Source organism: Pagrus major, chromosome 12 (assembly GCF_040436345.1).
Source record: "Pagrus major chromosome 12, Pma_NU_1.0".
Lineage (NCBI taxonomy): Eukaryota > Metazoa > Chordata > Actinopteri > Spariformes > Sparidae > Pagrus > Pagrus major.
The window spans coordinates 19,891,377-19,911,955 of NC_133226.1; the positions used below are offsets into that span (position 1 = coordinate 19,891,377).

A 20,579-nucleotide genomic window follows, 5' to 3' on the forward strand; every position below is an offset into this window, starting at 1 on the left:
TGGGTGTGAGTGGCCCTTTTGCATTGGCCTTGATGGCCCACTGCTGGGCAGGGCAGGCCAGCGGGCCTGGCAGGGCTACACTGGGCAGGGAGTATGAAGTATGGCCATAGGCCCAGTCTGGGAAGCACTGATCCACGCTACCAGCTGCCATCTTCCTCCCCTTCCTGCCTGCTCCCCTTCCGCTGCTGCGCGGCTTCTCTCTCTTCTCATGTCTATTTTTAGAGCTGGCTGATTTCTACCTTCTAAAACGGGCAAACGTGTTGTGGAACAGGAAGGTGTGTCTTTTTTTTTTGTTGTCTTTCTAAGACATACTACCGTGCGCGGTCGGCCAACTCGTGCACACGTTTCACACACCCCTGCTGGTCGGCGTTAACGTCACAGCACACTGTACATTCCTGCACACATCCCATTTGCATTCGGCTGCTCTCTGTTCTTGGCCCCGAGAGAGACGGTTGATTGAAGGTTTCGGTTCAAAACCAAAAAACGAAATAACAAACAACAGCACGGCGAGAGCTTTTTGAATGCAGCATTTTCATACCGACAGTGTGTGTACTACTGTGGAACTGTGGTCTGATTTCATCTTTCTGCTTAGCTAAGCTTGGATCTTCCTCACCTCTCCCTCATCATTAGCTATCCCCCCTCTGCAACACACCGCCTCACCCTCCCTCAAACCTCCTTACTCCATCATCCTCAACCGCGAGCTGAGACTCTATAGTAGCTATCATACGGAGAAACTACAAAGAAACTACTGAGGCTCCTAACACAGCACTAGTGACAGTAGCATCTTTGTCAAAGTGCTGGAAGCCCGTCATGTTGAAAGAAGCCAACATGCTGGCCTGTTTGGCTGAGGAGAAAGGATGCTGCATTCCCAGAAAACAAGAGAGATAAATAGAGTGGGAAAAAAAAATGCATCCCTGTGGAGATGGAGGACCAAAAACTACTGTAAACCAATGCAAGCGGAGGAAGCTACAGTAAGCCTCAACATCAAAACCCCCCAAAAAAGTGAATTCCACCATAGTTTTTAGGAACACACTGTAACACTCATAGGGTGCGAGAGGGGGGGAAAAAATGATTTTGCATCTTCCGCAGTATGTCTCAAGTCTTAATAAGGATGAGCAGCTCTGCGCACTGGGTGATGCAGTATTTTTTTTTTTCCAGTGCCCTGACTTTCCCTTGACTTGTGGGATTGCTGAATGAGTGAATGTAAATGTACACCAATTAGATAAGAAACTGGCTTTTCTGTAAAGCTGCCAAATCCGGGGGCAAGAGGAAGGAGGGGGGGGGGGGGGAATGCTGCTTGCCTGAAAATAAATGATCTGTATACCAATAACCCTCAACTAACGCTCAGCTGACAGGTCCGAAACACAGACAGAGGAGATTTAATGGCCTTGATTCCCAGCTGAAGTCTAAGTTGGGTAAATATTTGTTGATGCTGAGTGATTTTTTTACCCAAAAATACCTCATTGCAAAAATGCAACAATGTGGATCATTACATTCTAGAAAAGCGATTTCTTTTGCTCAAAAATGAACCTGAAAGAAAATGAACCTGAAGACCTCATGTCTGACGTTCCTCGCTTCTCAAGCAAACTTTCATCTCGCACCTCCTTCACTCTCAGCCGGAGCACTAGGGGGCCTGCTACAATCCCCACCGCGCCAGATGACCTGAGGAGAACCAGAACCTTCCACTATAAAGACCCCGTCCGATGCAAAAGTGCTGACTAAGCCCAGGCTCCTTCCTGTCCCGCCCTCTGCCCCTCTCTCTTTTATTTCCCCCTCTCTCACCAGCCCGAGCAGTGCACTCTGGATCCACGGGATGGAGCGACGCTGGCCAACCCTTGTAAGGAAGCCCATTAAGGAGCCCATCAATATTTCATCATTGCTCACTCAGAAACATAGTTATAGAAGTTTCCAGGCCGGGGCCATTAGGGGGCAGACGTCAATACGTTATGGCAGCGAGCATTTCTCTTCAATTCTCCCCCCCACCTACTCCTCGCCTCCGTCCGTCTCCCGTCTCAAGACGAGTCATCGGAGAAGCTTTCTCGAGACGACAGTGGTTTCCGCTACTTCTACATTAAACAAATCATTAACCATTAGGTATCCAAGGAGCAGGGTATCCTTTCCTGCTCCTGTCAGATGACCCCCACCCCCACCCTCAAGTAGGCCTACTGTTATGAGTCTCGGTGAGAGGAAGGGAGGGAGACTGGGTTTGACAGTGGTTTGTAAAGAGGAAACAAATCCCCAACAACACCTAATTAACAGCATGATACGATGGTATAATATGATGTCTCTCCAAACACGTTTTGTGAGCTCTTGACTCATGGCTGTTGAGACGGGTCTGGCACCTTCACTTCTGGCCAACTGGCCGAGTGGACGTTCATCAAGAGGACGAACTTGCTGTCTCACACATACGGTGAGTCAAATATAAAACTTTCCACTGAAAGAGGCAGGAGGAGGGGGAGGGGGGGGTGAAGCTTAATTGCAGTCTTCTTAGGATTACAATGATTTTATAACCCTTATTTCAAATTATTACACTCGCATTAGCCGGGATGGGAACTAGCCTGCAGGCTAAAGTGTGTTAAATATTGCTGTGGCAGACATTTTAACGAGTTTTCCTCCAGCTCACCCTTCAGTGTCCTTGGAACTAAGAAGGTCCTGCTTATATGCATTTTACCGGGGGAAATGTGAGGTGCTCTGGAAGCCCGAATCAAAACCGGATCCCAGGCTGCCAAGTCCATGCTAATGTAAACAACACCTCCAGAGCTCTCTGAGGGAGGTCGAGCTGTGCCAAGTCATTGCACTTATGTCATCCCTTTTAGATCCCTATAGCTTTTATAGTGTGAACCCTGCTCTCACATTACACCTTTTTTTTGTGGGTCATTACTTTTCACTGTTGTCACAAGTCAGCTTAACTGCATGACCTTGTGATCTTGTTGATTTTTAGATACATAGTTTCAACTTTTTTTCTTTTCTTACTTTTAACTATTTATAAATGAGTGTGGAGCACGTGTGCACACTTCTGTCCATTTTAAAGTTATTTATAAAAGGTATAAAAGAACTCACCAGCGTGCAGAACCTCTCTGGCGGGTTCCCACACGTGATCCCGGGCGGGTCCACCTTGATCCGCATGTGGTCTTTCATGGACGCGGTTTTCGGCTGGCACGCGTACTGCTCCCACACCGAGCCCTCATCCGTGCTCACCAGGGACTTGCACAGTTCGTACTGGCCCAGAGTGGAGGCCAAGCAGCGCAGCAGCAGCAGAAACACGGCCTGGAGGAGCATGGCAGGCTGGGAGGGTGGTTGGAGCCGGGTCCGGCGCAGGGTGAGGGGGCCACGGAGCTCAGAGGAGAGGTGAGGCGCATGGAGCGGTGATCATGAGGAAACAGTGGACATCCCTGCCACCATACTGCTGTACACTGTGAAATGGGGAGGAGGCAGGTAAATTGACACAACTCGCCTCCAGGCTTTTTAAATGACAGGAGAACACTTGGCGCTCAGTGTCTCTTCACAAATATCGACGGCCCCCAGAGAGCCGAGAGAGGGACGCTTTCTTGTTTTGACGGCTGGTTTCCTGAGGATGATGGGCGGTGGGTGGAGAGGCGGATAATGTGACAGAGATTAATCTCGGCATACACTTTAACCATAGTGTTTGCTGGGAGTTGGGTGGGAGATATCAACGCGTGTCCATGTCTCAGAGAGCGGTGTCCTGCGGGGAAACAGTGGAGCTGCGGGTCGGGGAGGACGAAGGAGAGGCTGCTGCGTCTTCAGGTATATCCATTGGACGTTTCGCACTGGCCGAGCTCCACTGATTGTCCTGGGGGGGCGAAATGAGGACAAATGTGAGAGAAGGAGGGAGTTAGTGTGATGAGGAATCGACTCACTACATCCTCAATCAAACAATAAACGCAAGACAGATATTTTCCAGAGCTCAGCTTGTGAGTAAAGTTGATTTTCTTTTGCATGAATAAAAGTTTAATGTCAGTGTTTGAAATATACATGTGGATGAGCGGGTTGCGTTCTTATTTTGTGCCATAATTAACTCCTTAATTATGCTCTAGTAATTGGCTGTAATTTAGCTCAGGGAGTGGGAAAAAAACCATCTCATTCGTCTTCAGAATATGAGGAGAACTTTAAAGCGAATGTGTGGCACAGAAAACTGGTCAAAAAGCCAGTCAAGTTTGGTTCAACTCGCCTCTCATCCGCGGTGCATTCGCTGATATTTAATATGAAGAGCTGCAGGTTAAAAAACGCACTTTAAGGCGCCGCATCGTGTGGAGAGCCTTGTGCGTAAAAACACGTGCTGCTGCCGGGTGCCGCCTGCGCGTACAAGAGTTGTAATTGCTCCTATAGCTCTTCAATGCAGGGGATGGAGAGCAGGACAGATGTTTTGTTTGTTGTTGTTGTTTTTTAAAAAAATAATAGTTGCACTGCAAGAAATATCCATCAGAAAGAGACTTTCAATAACCTGCATCACCGATCTTTTTTAGTATAAGCGAAAATGCGCAAAAACCCGAGGAGTAATTACGCTCACAAATCAACTTGTCTCGGATCAAATGTCATTTTCTTGGCAGTTTCTGATTCACGGGCCTCTTTTCATTATTCTGTCTTACTTCAGCATCCTGTCATTAATTTAATAATAAACTTTAAACCCACTGGAAGTAGTTACCGGCGGATTTATTCACTTCATTTAACTATAATTCGATTTTAAACTGAATACATGAATAAATGAATAAATATAGGTGACATTTTTTTTTTTTTTTTTTTTTTTTGTGCAGCGTGCACCTCATTGATCACAATCCGACTGTCATCCCACATTGACACAAGCCTGGTCCCTGCACAAACCTGGACTCTGACTGACTTACTTCTCAAGTGAATATCCCGGCGCTGACAGTCCTGTAGGGGTGTGTCAGCATCTACAGTAGTGCATCCCGCCGCGCAGCAACCCTCACACTGTATTTATATGTTGTCTATCTACAAATCAATGCATGAATTGTGTTGCTGAATTCATCCTAAAGTGCCCTCATCCCTCTCTGATTATCCCGGCAGTGTGGAGCAGCTCCTCGGTGCAGACTTCAAACAGCTTGAACAGCAAAAAATAAATAAAAAAAATGCATCGTGTGTGTTGCGATTATATCTGATACTTACTTCTAACATGCATCCGTGAGACGGGTCAGCACTTTGTGTGGCGTTGGAGTCCGTGCACGTCCCCCCTTTCTTCGGGCATTAAAACAAGAGAGATCCCCCCTACACACACACACACACACACACAACACACACACACACACACCGACCATCCACTGTACTGGCTCCCCGCCGCGGTCCTCACTGTACTCCCGTGTCTCTGCCTCTCTTGCCCGGCTCGCTGTTTGTTTTGTGCCTTCCGCCGGATACTTTTTTTTATCACACCGTGAATGGCTGCGCACGGTAGATCGGTGTCCTAGATCTGGAAGCGGCTGGGAAAAGAGGACTGAAATCCAGCGTCAAGGAGTATCAAAAGTATAAAATATTGACTTTGAGGAAAGGCTTGTGCCCGCCCTTCTTCCCCCCCTCTCCTCCTCCTCTTCCCACTTTACAAGCTCGGGTTTACCCGGGATGCTCAAGGGCAGAAAGAAAGAGAGGGGAGAAAAAAAAGGCTTTATGGAAAATATCACCCTCCCTCCTTCTCCTCCTCCCTCTCTCTCTCTCTCTCTCTCTCTCTCTCTCTCTGTCTCTCTCCCTCCCTCCCTCCCTCAGTTAATGCCCAGGCTAAATCCTTTTACCATCACTTTCAATCACTATCTGAGCTTTTATCTGCTCCAGCCCCTGCTGCCTGAACCGGGGCGGTGCAACCTCTCCTCTCCGCTCCTGCTCCAAACTGTACCCCACCAGGTCCGGTCTGCACCCTGCTCGGCTTAAAGGACCAGCTGGGGTTACTGTACTCTGTCCAGATGTGTGTTCAGTGACTTACTGTACCAGAAAGAGTGAATGAATAGTGACCCCATCCTACTTTATCTGCTTTCATGCTGCCGTATAACTTTTCCCCATAAGATCTTATTATAATAACTCTTGCGGTGGCTTCTCCAGCCTGCAGTATATGTTATATTAATTATGATTAACACTGGATCTGAACTTAAAGTTCATGTTGCAGTGCTGTGTACTGGATCCATCCTGCAGCAGAGTGCTGTGCTGATGTGGCGCTAACTTCTATTGCACAACAGGCCACATAACTCACATTAATCAACAACACATTTAGTGAGTTTTTATCTTATTTGTTATATTTTTGGTGAGGCTTTCAATGGTTTAGTAGTTGCGCAAGTAGCACATGATGTTGCAATTCAGTCGTTTAGAACAGGATACAGCTTGCAGAGTTTGGACAAGGTTCAGATGAGGCCGCATCCCTCCCTCCAAGGGGATGACAGGATGACACAAAAGTCAACTTGTGCCGGAGTCACGCTCTCCCATAAATCAGTTTGGGAACTTTGGGAAGGCCTCAAAGTTGTGCGTGATCAGAAATAATTCATCTATCCGTCGTGAAAATTTCTTTGAGCAGATGGCCAGGCTGTACACACACATACAGTACAGTATACACTTTTCTGTTTACACACAGACTGACGTCTTTAAAGCCTGAGGACATTAGCTCACAGGTTCTTGTATACATTAAAGGGGAGCTCCACCTATTTCACACATCAAATCAGTTTACAGGTGGAAATACGACTGCATATGTGAAAAAAGTTGCATAAATCCTTTGTGGCTCGAGAGAGAGAGAGAGCTGCACGAAATCTGATAAATTGCCTCGAGTGATGTCACCTGAGTCAGCATCAGTTGGGGCTGAAGAAAGTTTGAAGTCTAACTTTTGGAGGGGGGGGTTAAATAATGTCTTAACGTAGACACTCGTCCCTGAAGTGGAAACACACTGAGTTCCTCTGAAGGTTGCTAGTCTCTGAGGAAAGTTCCTGCATTGGTAACGTGGCTGAAAAACACACATTGCTGGAGTTTATCAGTTTACTGTTTTTACTGCTTTTATTTACTCTTTAAGAGGACAGTTCACCCCAGAACAAAAAAATAGATATTTTTCCTCTTACCTGTAGTGATGTTTATCCATCTAGATTGTTTTGGTGTGAGTTGGAGATATCTGTTGTCCTATCACCGTGCAGAAGGAAGCCTGCAGCTTCTCATGGTCGAGAGACTAACTCGCTTGCTAACATTACAGCTCGGCTGAAGAGGACGACATTAATGTTTACATCCAATGCTTTCAAGGTCAAAAGCCTCTTGTCCATGAGTGGATGCGTGCTTCCTGGAAAGAAAATGGTACATGAAACTGCTTACAACAAAGTCTGTGGATTATCTTGAATAACTGGGTATTGATTTGTGGAAAGAGACATTGCTGTTGAGTTTTTCAAATGTATTTTTTTGCTGCTGTAGTTCTCCAGTTTTAGAATATTTGAGAGAAGGATGACATCTCCAATATCTCTGATATTTCCAAAACTAAATACTAAACTGCTGAAATAGCCTTTTATTTGTGGATTTTGTAACTATGAATTACAGGATAATTTGACCTCTTGAAGCCTTGAAAGTTACCCATAGACCCATAGACAAGATGTAGCTGGTGACAAGTAGACATTAAAAGTTGAGAACCACTGTGGTAATTGCCGGATACTTACCCAGTTATCAGAACCTCCTCTCTATGGCAGCTAACACAACGTGAAAGAGATGTGCAGCTTCTTCCGGAACCCCAAAGGTCCATGCACCTAATTTTGGAAACCACTGAAGTAACTCACACCATTGTACTGCCAACACAGGAACAGATGCGTATAATGAGTTCATGGGGATCCAGGACACTGTTACTCACACTGCAGAGGTGAACGACATGCATTTGGGCTTACATAATTCACACCTCTGGTCACATTATGGGACAACAGAAGAAGAAAGAAGGCCAAAAGACAAGCGGGGCAGGGGGAGAAAGAGATGTACGATTCACAGGAAATTATGAAGCTCTGTATGAAACACTGGCAGTGCACCCAGAAGAGGATCGATAGCTTGTCCTTGCAGGGCCTTCCTTCTCTTTTTGCATCTTTCAGACGAGCTTTAACCCTTTTTTGTACTGCTCGGGCATTTTTAGAGGAGAGGATCCTTCAAATTCACCCCCCAGGGATCAATAGAGCATCACAAAATGGCATCGGCTGCTTCATATAGAATAACACAAGCCTTTAATCCACGCTACACCAGGGTGAAAGGGGAAAAAAAATTAAGATCAAACAGAAATGGCATTTGTTAGAGGTTAAAAAAAGCCTATATTTCACTTCCAGTATTTGACTCTCAAAGGTTTTAGAGACAGTGTGCAACAAACTCCTGTTTTTCCTTCTTCTTCTTCCTGCTTGTTTAGTGTGACTGATTTGAAGCCGAGGTTCATCAGTGATTCAGCGATGGTCAGAGAGTGTCAGCCGTGCTGGAAACATGACTTAGTATGATTAAGCTCCAAACGTTTATCTCACAAATGGATCAGGATTACACGTGTAGGCAGTGAGATTGCTGATTGCATTTGGTTTCAGCCTCTGTGATGGACTGCTTGGTGCTTTTTTTAACAAAAACACCACAATCGTATTAAGCCAGCTCCATATTTTCTATGTGTGCTTTTACACTTTGCTAAATTTACTTGAATGTGCATCAATAACCTGATAGAAATGTCAACCCTCAACATGATGAATGAGTGATATTGTATTTTGGAATTCAATTATGTCTTACTAAATAAGAGCATCAATAACAATAGAACAGCCTGTCTTGGCTAATAGACCCGTACACACTACACTTTGTAGCACAACATGGCGTTTGCTGCATTCATTTCCTGCAACAATGTTAGTGACTTGACCATGATGTGTAAAATTAGACATCCCTTTTGAAAGTGAATCAATTCTGAAGCAGCTGCAGGTGAATTTTCTAAGTAATTCCTGTGATTTATTTCACAGTTTATATAGATATCTGTTCTGTGAATCATTCGGCTCCCTGGAGAGCGTTCACCGAATCTGTAAAGCTGTGTAAAACACTGTCAGTATGTGGCAAAAAATCAGATGACAAGACTCACCGCCGCTCTTCTTTTTTTGTCACTCTCCATCTTTCTTTATACTCTGCCTCTCGTTCACTCTCGCTCTCTCCGTGTTTGTATTTTGGCAGAGGATTGAACTGTCAGAGTAGCCTAGCTGGCAGACCTTGATAAAAAAATATACCCTTCATCGTGGCAGCCTGCAGAGTTTGGACAAGGTTCAGGAGAGGCCTCATCCCTCCCTCCCTCTCACTCCGTCTCTCTCTCTATTTGCCGAAAGGATGACGCAAAAGTCAACTTGTGCTGGAGTCACGCTCTCCCATAAATCAGTTTAGGAACTTTGGGAAGGCCTCAAAGTTGTGCGTGATCAGAAATAATTCATCTATCCGTCGTGAAAATTCTTTGAGCAGATGGCCAGGCTGTACACACACATACAGTACAGTATACACTTTTCTGTTTGTACACACAGGCTGATGTCTTTAAAGCCTGAGGACTTTAGCTCACAGGTTCTTGTATACATGAGAAGATATGTTTAAAGGGGAGCTCCACCTATTTCACACATCAAAATCAGTTTACAGCTGGAAATACGACTGCATATGTGAAAAAGGTTGCATAAATCCTTTTGTGGCTCAAGAGAGAGCTGCACGAAATCTGATAAATTGCCTCGAGTGATGTCACCTGAGTCAGCATCAGTTGGGGTTGAAGAGAGTTTGAAGACTAACAAGATCTGAAGATGTGGAGTTAGAAAGAAGTGAGTTTACCGGACCTCTGCAGCCCGCTCCTCATTACTGCTTGTGGTTAGTAGCTTGAGGCTACATAAGCCCCATCAGACTCGCAGACTGTACAAAACCACATCGCCTCCAAAACACGCCCACTTTTACACAACGCTATGGTGGCTGAGGAAGACAGTACGACACAAGCAGATCAAAAATACAAAAATAAATGGGAAATGTTATTAAAGGTGGCAATTTTAGCAAGAGCAGGGCAAAATAATAACAATAACCTCATCTATGGATTGGAAGTACATCAGTATACTTTGGGATTAATAAAGTATGTCTTATAACTTTTTTACCTTAAAACAACAGCTTCAAAATCATTTTGATGGTACAGTGTCTTGTAATAGTGTGAATGGTGTCTCCTGTCTCAGCCACTCTGCCCCCCTATCACTTGTTTCTGCACTATGTAACTTCAGTGAGAGGGTTAGGATCACAGCGTCACATACATTTACCTCAACATACAATATATAGTAATATCTAGTATGTTGTTGTATTGTTATTCTGTTCCTTAGGTGTAATTTATAAAAAATAAATCAATTAGTGATATCATTCATCTGCATCAATTCAGTTTTATGCTAAATCGGTGAAGTACTCTTTTAAGAAAATCACTTTCTAGTTTGTTTTTCTCAAATATACTCCATTTTCCTGAGAGATTTGATTTGATAAATGTTATTTTCTTTAGCTTTCATAGTACATCTGATGAAGCAACACTCAAATCAAACTGTGTGCGTGAATATTTATCATTCTTTCATGTTTTTTTTTTTAAAGTTTAGATTGGTTTCATCTCGTACATTTCAAGCCCCCTTTTTTTTCTTTCTTTTTTCTTTTTTTTTTTTTTTTTACTTTTTTGGTCAGTAAGTCCTTCCAGACTACAGAACACCTGTCACTATGATCATATGATTTCTTTAAACAACAGATGGGTCCTCCAGAAAATGAATAAAGACACACACAAACATAGATATACACACAAGCACACACACACACACACACACACACACACACACACACGCACACCAATCATGGTCTCCTAGCAACTCCTAGTTAGTGGTCCTACCTTGGGAGCGATGCTCTTTTCACTTACATCAGGTGTTTGCCCACTGGGGAAACCAGAAATAACCTTGGGGTGACCCTCGAATACAGACACTCTTCACCTCGTCAATACAAACAACATCTCACCCCTTTACCAACCCCCCCCCACAAAAAAAAAAAAAAAAATATATATATATATATGTATATATATATATATATATATATATATATATTAACACCACAAGCAGTTTTTCTTCCTTTATATTTCCCCTTCCCTGTGTGTTAAGTTTGGCACTAGATTAATAGAGTTTTAGGTCGACCTCTCTGGTGGTTTCTGTCCGGAGAAGTCTGGTGGGTGGAAGGGGACACAGTGGTTAAGGATGTGAAAAAAGTGAGCTGTAATGAGCAGATATAACACCTGAGGGCTCGTGCTTCTACATCACATATCACGCACTTTATAAGGAGGGAGGACAAGCCGTCGACTCTGAGATTTAACAGCATCTGCGGAGAGCCCAGTTGGTGTCCGGTCCCACACTGGGCTCGCAGCAGAAACACTAATCTACCGTGGTATGTGTGTATGTGTGTGTGTGTGTTTGTGTGTGAAAGGGATGGAGTATACAAAAGAGGCATTGTTTATATTTGTGTGTGTGTTTGTGTGCAGCGTTACAGGAGTGTGGAAGGTGAATCCATAGTGTGAGCAGGTGCTGTACAGTATGTGTGTTCAGTGGCCTCCTTTCTGCGTGTCAGCCTCAGCATGACTGAACCTCCTCAGTGTCCCCGTATGATCCAGTGATCGATGCAAACCTCTGGAGGTGCCTTTCACACACATGCACACACACACACACACACACACTTCTCTCCACTCCTCAACACTGTAAAGTGTCTGTCGCCACTCAAGGTTACGGTAACAAACCCAACCTCTCACTCACTCACACTCTTATTTAATGGATCAATCAATTAGTCATTCACTTCCTCCTTCCTCCTTATTGGCTAACGTCACCAAATGTAAAGACGTGCTCACCGTCTCAGGCACCTTCCTGTAAATCTCATGACTGATGCAGTCGTTTAAACGCTCGCTCTGCTCACTTCTCATTCATGCGTTGAGTGAATGAGTGAGCTCATTGTTCACTGACTGATTCAGCTTGTTCACTCGCTCTCACATCAGTCAGTGGCTCCGGGACTTCAAGTCTGCTTTACATATGTGGATGGTTGCGCTGCTGAGGAGGACGGTTTCCTGAAGTGGATTTTACTGTCAATTGTTGCTGATATGCTGTTGGCTAAAAAGAGTCGAGAACATAGAACGAAGTGGTATTTTACAAACCCGGACAATTTACTCTCTCCAGAGTTTGGTGAATTTCAATAGATACTGTATGCAGTGGTGGACACAGGGTCTTTGAGGGGCAGGGGCGAAAAAAATTAAAAGGGCACCAACTGTATGCAGTGGGGCACCAATTTATAGAAAGTCGCGATGCACCTATTGTGAAACAGTTCCAGACCCCTTTCTCGCATGTAGGGCAGCCTGGTTGCTACACATGCGTGTTTCTCCACAGGAAGGGCACCTTGGAAGGCAATTTATATTTTTTTCTTGCACACTGGGCCATTATAGGGGGCACTTTAACATATGTTGTCTACTATAAGGGCATCCATTGCCTTTCTTTTGTGAACACTGGGGCACTGGGGTAATTCTTAAGTTACTCTTACCCATTATTCACAGGATGAGTCCAAGCTGGACCATAACAACCAATGTGAAAGGTATCCCTGAGCAGCTGACAAACATTCTAGCCCCAAGGCCAGTGTTTTTACATTTGTGCTTCTGGGGGCCACCTGCGTGTTTTAGATGTTTACCAAGCTCATCGTCGATCTCAAGCCTGATCACGACCTATTCATTTGATTCTGGTGTGTTGGAGCAGGGAAACATCTAAAACATGCAGGGCAGGGGTCCCCAGGAACAGGACTGAAAAACACTGCCTTAGGCTAATGTTAGCTAGCATACTTCTGTTGACAGACACTTAAAATCTCACCTCTAGTTCTCGCTGTAGAAAAGAAAATCTGTGTTGACCACATCTCCACACTCATCCAGACTTACTGGTTACTACAGCAAGTTGTTGCACCACACTAACCTCCATTTTGTTTATGTCTGCTTCCCCACGAGATCACGTGAGCCTCCATTCCACCTCCATTTCCTTTGTGCGGTGCATCGTGGGATATAAGTGTCGACGACATTAACAGGAGACTCAAAAGTCAAGTGTCCACACAGACTTATTTTTAGGATACTTCTAGCCACTATCTCTCTGACACTTGTCTTTTTTCATTGACTAAAATAAACTGTTGTTTTTCAGGGAATTCAGATGGAAATATGAGAAAAGATGCAGCAATTTCTCTAACAACAACTCTAAAAATTTATTACAGCACCAAAATATGTATACGTATGATACATCATCATCATAAGAGTTCGGTTTTAAATTTCAAAAGCCCCTCCAGAGCCACAGAAGACAAAATACAACAGGTTGAGTAGTGTTTCCTATGTGTAATAAGTTGTCTTTGTCATATAAAACCAGTAGAGTGCTCCTTTAATGAGGTTTCTTTTCCCGTCTTCTGACATACAGACTATGTCATGGGAGATATTATCGACTGATTGATGTATGATAAGGTGTTTTTTAATAGCAGTTTAATTAAGTTTGGAGTACTTTTAGATATGAAAATATAGTATAATACCTCTGCCCATGCTCTTGAAGACTGAATATAAACGTCAGATTAGGGAGGGAGGGTTGAGAAATCCTGATTTAACACTTCAAACTTTTATTGACTCCTTCCCCTTTATGGTATTGTTTATTGATTTATTTTAACAGTCATTACATCAGCATGAAAGTAAGTGGTTTTCTATTCACAATGAATGTAATTGCGCTTGAAATACTGAATCCCAAAAGTTCATGTAACCGAAGATGAACACATAATTTGCCATGTGCTAGCGCAGCCACTTACACGCCATCTCAGATTTATAACTCGGGCTTTAGCAGCAAATTAAAGTCAGGTTTAGAGGAGGATAAAAGATTTACTGTCTATTCACTAGAATGGTCTGCTAACAGTCGTTCAGCCTACTCACACCATTATATCCTTCATTAAATGAGCTGTAGAGGAGAGAATGAGATTTATCCTGCTGCTCTCGGGGCAAACAGGGCACAGTCTCTTCTTCAGACTGACGCTCCGTGTTGACATTGGGGAGGATAAATCCAGCAGGATCAATACCAGCTTTTCGTCTCATTGATTTGCTCATACAACCTCGCCCTCGTCCCACCCAGAGGTTCTTCCTCCATGCTGACCCCTCTCCGTCACCTGTGGACGCCGTTCATTCATCTATCTACATATAGCGCCTATCCATTTCACAGACTGGAGACATGACATTGTACGGTGAGAGCAGCTCTTAGAGGTCTCATGATGTCATGTTTTTGAAAGAGGGAAGGAAGGTATAACTCTAACAGTAACTGATAGATGCTTCATCTACTTTGTATATTTTGAAAGTTAATATTCTCAAAAATTAACAGCTCCTCACTAAAGCTTGAAATCACAGAGCCAAAACTTAACTCCAATTAAAATTTGTCTCTCGTCTTTGCCCTCCAGAACGACATATAAGCGTTTTCTGATCTGACGGCCCGAGACAAAAGTGTTTCAAAAATAAAACTGTCTGATCTGAACTGCTTACTTTTGGTTAGGTTTAAGCTACGAAGCAATTTGGTTAGTTATAGATCCCGGTGACAGACTACACATTGTTCCCTGACCAATTCAAGTTTGCTGTCTTTCAGGATGTGCGTCATCTGGATGTGCGTCATCTGGAAGGAAAGTGCAAGGGACCAACTCTGGGGAACAAGAACATAAACAAGAAACAGTAGAAGTGATAAGCATGATCACAGGCTGACTGGTGTCAAACAGCAGTACAAAAAGTGTTGATCTTTCCTTTGATTGTCACGCCCAATGCCAGCTTTTGTTCCTGACACCCTACGTCTGTTGGGTCAGGCTTATATTGGGCTGACATTGTGTTGTCTGAATCCGGCATTAGGGGACTTGTTTTGTCATCGTTACAACAAACACTGACTGGTTGGAACACGAAACAAACAGCGATTCAAAAATACAGCACATTCAGGACATGACAGAGATCCTTGGCTGGAAAATTTCCAACGCTTAAATTTTGCTCATGTGTGACTCCGCAGTACAATATAATGATGTGTAAATGTTATGTTGCGGTGACATTTCCTTCATTGAGACAATGTCACAAATGAGTTTTTTATGATTGAGAGCCAGTGGGCACTGAACAGGAAGACGGCCACTCTGACCTTTCACTGGAGCGGTGTTTTGTTTCCATCACTCCACCAACGTTGGTCTTTGTTTATTTCTGTCCTTCCTCGGGGGTAAATAAGACCCTGCTCTGCCAGAGAGGAGCCTGGGTAATGAGGCTTGTGTCTTTGGAAGCTCTACATCCAACAGGTCATGGGTCAACCTCTAAGATACAGTGGAAATGGATATCAGGTTCGAGGATTCTATTTATGTTATATATATTATATTTCTGTACTTGTCTGTGTACGCGTGTTTGTGTTTTTAGTGTTATGTTCTGTAGCAGTATCCGTGCTTGTTATTATTATCATGAATGCACAAAACATTTCATAAAACAAAATAACAAAACTTACATAATGAATGTCAGAGAATCAGCAAGAGTTCAAACACAACATGTCACAAAACCAAATGGACGAAACTCAAAATATGACAAAAAATGATCATCGGCAATCATATCAGCAAAGTCTCAAAACTATACAGGAAATACAATAAGAGAACTATTAGAGTTCTTTGTGTGTACGTGTGTAAACAATATGTTTATGATATTGTTATAACGGATACATCCCCAAGTCGTGTCTGGTGCCTTCAAAGGAAAAGAATAAGATGAAGATAAAAGATGGGGAGGGGGAAAAAGAAGAAAGCAAACATAATTCCCCTGTCAAAACCAGATGTAAACAACTCTTCGTCTGGCTGCTGTTTCCCTCTCAAAGCAGTTCCTCTCAAGTCTAAAGTCTGACTTTATCGGCTATGATGACTCCGAAAGTTTCACCTAATGCCCCTTCTACTGTAACCTACCCAGACTTTCCATTGCATTATGACCATCTAATGGACATACAATATATTACCAGTATCAGGCTTAATGATATCATACTAATTGTCAATATGATGATGATAATATGATGAACCTGTTTGTACTTTTCTCTCTATAACTCCCATTAATTAAACACATATGCCCTCCATGTTGGGCCCCTTGATTGACAGACTAATTAATCACTAATTAATCTCTGTGTTGCTCCAAATTGTGTTTAATTGCCCCTTTTTTTACTTGAATTGTTTAATCAAATACAGATGATAACAGAACAAGCCAGTGTTTAATTACTTATTAGTCTGTAACCGCTGGGGTGACACTAATTATTAAGAAAGATTTAAATAAAAAGAGAATACAACATTGTTGCATTTTTCTGCATTTAGTTTCGTATTGTACTTCAATAAAAAAAAAATAGGAATTGAAGTGATTAAAGCTGCACTAATCAATATTTTTGTTTTAACAATGGGTCAAATTACTATGTGAAAGGTGTCACTCTGCAGTTCCCCTTCATTGTTTTGGTTTCCCTGGCCACAACTTCACGATTTCGGTTTACTCTTATCAACCATGTTTCCGGACAGGATCTCAAGGAGGTCTGGAGCTCCCTACTGAGCCTGCTGCCACCGCGACCCGACCCCGGATAAGCGGAAGAAGATGAATGAATGAATGAACCATGTTTCCAGCTTAAAGGATAAGTTCACCCCAAAATGAAAATTCAGTCATTATCTACTCACCCCTCATGCTGATGGAAAGTTCGGTGAAGTTTCTTAGTCCACAAAACATTTCTGGAGCTTCACAGCAAAACAGAGTTGCAGCGTTCCCCTTATCAACAGATCCCTTTTCTTGGCCGACATTTTGACCTGTCAAAGCAGGAAAAGCACAGGGGGAATTTCTAACATTAATGATGGCTGCATTCCATTTAGGTGAGCCAGTTCAAGGACATCTGGTGTTGTGCATGCTCACACAATGATATGGCGCTCAGGGATGTGCATGTGCTTTTCCTACTTTGAGAAGCAGAAATGTCTGCTGTGAAATGGGTCTACCGAAGTGGCCTGGGCTAATACAGCGTAATTCAAGTTTCCAGAAACCTCAAGATCCTGAACTGATTTGAAAAGATGTTATTTGCATCTTTTTTAAAGCCGAAATCGTCCCTGTAACCACTAGGCTAAAAGCATCTTGTCCTTTATCCTTTAACTTAATGCTAAAATTCCATAATGTAAGCCCTTTAACACATTTGTTGTCGTATTTTTTGGTTTCTTTTAAAAATGAATAATTGAAAATAATATAAATAGTATAAGAACTCTGATCGGCAATCTTCTGTTCGACTTTCCATTTTATTTTTTACACAGATTGCTATGTTGGATGTTGTGTTTTGCACTTGCTGGCCTGACCATGCAGTGTTTAGTGTCCTCTTGTCTTTTACTTTTCCTCATGCATCAAACGCCTTTAAACATCTCTGTGAACATACATCAACAGCAGCTCATCGGGACCCAGTGCCACCAGTGACAGTCTGTGGTGGAACCTCAGCTAATTACCATCAGACCCAGCACCCTACAGAAGCTGTACACTGCTGTGGTTCAGTACAAACCAAAGGCTCGCAGGATTTAAAAGCATTTCTTCTGCCACTCTCTGATATCTCCCTTATTAGACCTAGACAAAGAACATTGATTCTCACGCAATTATTTTTTCTGCTCCACCACAACTGGATGATTTCCTTCATGCTTTTAAGTCAGCCTGCTGGGGTCATGGCTTGTCAGGGTGTGTGATGTGATTTTGTGTGCATGAACGAGCATGTGTCTGTGTGTGTATGTGTGTGTGTGCATGTTTTTCATTATATCAGAGTAACTCAGCTGTGTTTTTCACTTTCTCTGTGCTGGTTCTATCTAAGTACAGTCCCTGCTTGTGTATGTCTACTTTGATCAGTCAGAGTTTTTTTCTGTACTAGTATTGGAGTATTTTCCCACAGCATGCAGACTTGGGGGTGATGGGTCAGAGGTGGTAGGTGTTAGTAGGAGTACCTCTCCTGTTCGCTCAGGATGGGAATGAAGCAGGTAGTGGGTGGAGGTCTGGCCAGAGATTAGCCCTCCTCTGTCTGAGTGATCCCAGGACTGCAGCAAAGGCGGGGCCGGCCTCTCCTCTGCATCTCCCCACGTAGCCGTTAATGTAAACACGATCAATATGTTTGTTGTGAGACCTGCACAACTAAAAGGAGAGAATGAAACCACAGGACCGTGAGGTTCGAGATCTCGTCTTATTCTCACTGTCTTTCTATAACCCATCACATCCCAGCAACCTTCTTGTTTTGAATCGACTTACTGCACTATGTTGTATACTTTGGGAATCTAAATTATTCTGCTTAAACACCTGTCCACATCCCAAGAAGCAATCACTGTAGCTGAATTTTGAAGCGATGCAGAAGTACTGTACATGGAGTGCAAGTCCCCTAATGACTGCTACGTGCTGGTTTGATTGTTTTAAGGTAAAGAGAAAAACTTTGTAAATTCTCTAGAAAACTATGAAGTCAATAACGTGGGAACTTTGTCTCCAAATATCTTATTTTTTAACTTAGGCAACACTTGGCAAATGTCTTTTGTTTTGTCTTAACAGAGACCCTGAACTGCAGAAATTACATATTATATATTGCATATACATACATATTTAAGCCTGCAGATGTTCTACTTTTTTTGCATTTCTGATAACCTTGCACCCAGATGAGTTTGGATTTGAATGGCATATTTTCTGTCACTGAGGAGCATTTCATATGCAATTAATATTTGATAAGCATTTCACTGTTACGTCACTGCTGTAGCTCTGTGCTCAAGTTGACAGGATTTTTTTTGTGCCAAGAGAAAATCTGCTTTTGAAGGTTAGGAGCATAGTTGAACCTTTAATTCTCAGCAAGGTTAGGTTGGCTGTTATTCCCCCAGTCTGCCAGAGTATTAATGTTCTGTTTGGTCTCAAAATTAAAAAAGAAATCTAATCAAATAAAATGTTGTTGTTTGGTGACCTCTACAAGCTTTAGAGTACAGTTATTGCTCTGAAGAACACACTGGTTGGGTGCACTTATCGCTTGCTTTAAAGTAACAACTTGCCAACTTAATAACAGCAGACGTGAAGAATTTAATCCTTTCGTGCTTGATTTGTTCTGTCTGACAAAGTGTGGTCGTTACTGGGAGTTGAATGAGTTGAATCTGGATGATTGTCAGATTGTCACAGCTGGTCTGTCTTCTCTCCTTTCATCTCTTCTGTGGCTTCTGTTGCCTCTGCCTGGCCTTCCCTGTCTCGACCATTCCTCACCTGTCCACCAGGTGCCCTCGTGGTGCTCCCCTGTACTTCACACCTGCGTCTCGACCCTAATCAGCTGTGATCCGCCGCCTGCCTTCCCAGCTGCTCCTCATCTTCAATTAGTGTTCCAGCCGCTCCTCCTGTTGCCTCTCCCCTGCCAGGAACCTGTTCCCTGACGAGCGTTACCAGTTGTGTCACACTGTCCTAGTAAAATTTAATTCTACCTGCCTCTTTCTGACTGCATATAGTGACTAAAGTGACAGTGGTAACATTATATAACTCTGCTTGGTTATATACGGTGTTCATTTTCCTGCGTGTGTTTTGTAGCAGTTTCTCAGAGATTGACAGAGATATCATGTAGTCACGGTTCACACATGCCTACACTGTCATTAGAAGAGTTTTCAAAATAAGTGAAAACACTTGTGTGGGTGTGAGATCTGTAACTGGAAAGAAGAATCAGGAGAAAACACGCACAGACAAAACCGCTAATAGACATTTCTCACACGTCACTGTGTCAAACACAGGTGTAAATAATCAATATGCCAGCTCACTGTCATGCTCACTGTATTATCGCGCCTTAATGAAGCTGAACCATTGTTGTTGTTGATGGTCACACCTGCGCTGTTCTTGATGTTGCAGGTCACTGTGCAACCCGTCTGTTATGCTGCAGATGGACCCTGGAATAATAATTCAATGTTTGCACTGCAAAAAGTGTTTTTATGATCGATTTTCACCTTTTCTTTCTTATGATTTAATAATGAAAAAGAAGTACAAATTTGTGTTAATAGTTTGTTTATTTTTTAGTGACATTTAACAGCTAAATGTTTTATGACATTATTGCCAGCTGGAAGCTTGTTTGGCACTCAGATGTCTGGTGACATACAGAGACCTAGTTACACGGGACTAGAGTTACCAGGGGGACCAGAAATGACTACCCCATGTTTGTATTTTTTCTGTTCTTCAGCAGCAAGATTATTTATAGGCTATAGTTCAGAGTTGTTATGCAACTTGCAGCTCATGTAGATTAAGTAACGGATGCTTTGTGGCTGTAGACAGCTTGAATATGACAACCAGTCGTTGCTCCTAACATTCTCTGTCATCACTTTTAAGTGTCAATATAGCCGATCTCACCGCCCAGCTGTTGACTACTGAAATTTAAATCCAATTTCTCAAAAAAGTTGAGAGTAGGCAGATCTCCTCTGCAATTATTCAATCCAATCGCCAGAATAAATGTTGATGATGTGCGTTTCTGCAAAACCTAAATTTCCCAAAAAATAAATTTCTTTATGTTGCCTTTCTGCAGGTGCAGTTTTCAATTTTATCAATTTTCCATTTCATCTTGTGA

General features: G+C 42.9%; 1 protein-coding gene across 4 annotated transcripts in view; it reads right to left on the reverse strand.

Moving 5' to 3' along the window:
• ntng2b (netrin g2b) overlaps positions 1 to 3,425 on the reverse strand; it is a 69,661-nt gene extending 66,236 nt beyond the window's left edge. For all 4 annotated transcript variants that reach the window (XM_073478186.1, XM_073478185.1, XM_073478183.1 and 1 more), the window contains exon 1: positions 3,061 to 3,425. In XM_073478186.1, the coding sequence (XP_073334287.1) occupies positions 3,061 to 3,279 (219 nt within the window). In that variant the 5' untranslated portion in view covers positions 3,280 to 3,425. The remainder of the gene's footprint in view (positions 1 to 3,060) is intronic.
• Between the last annotated feature and the right edge of the window lie 17,154 nt (positions 3,426 to 20,579).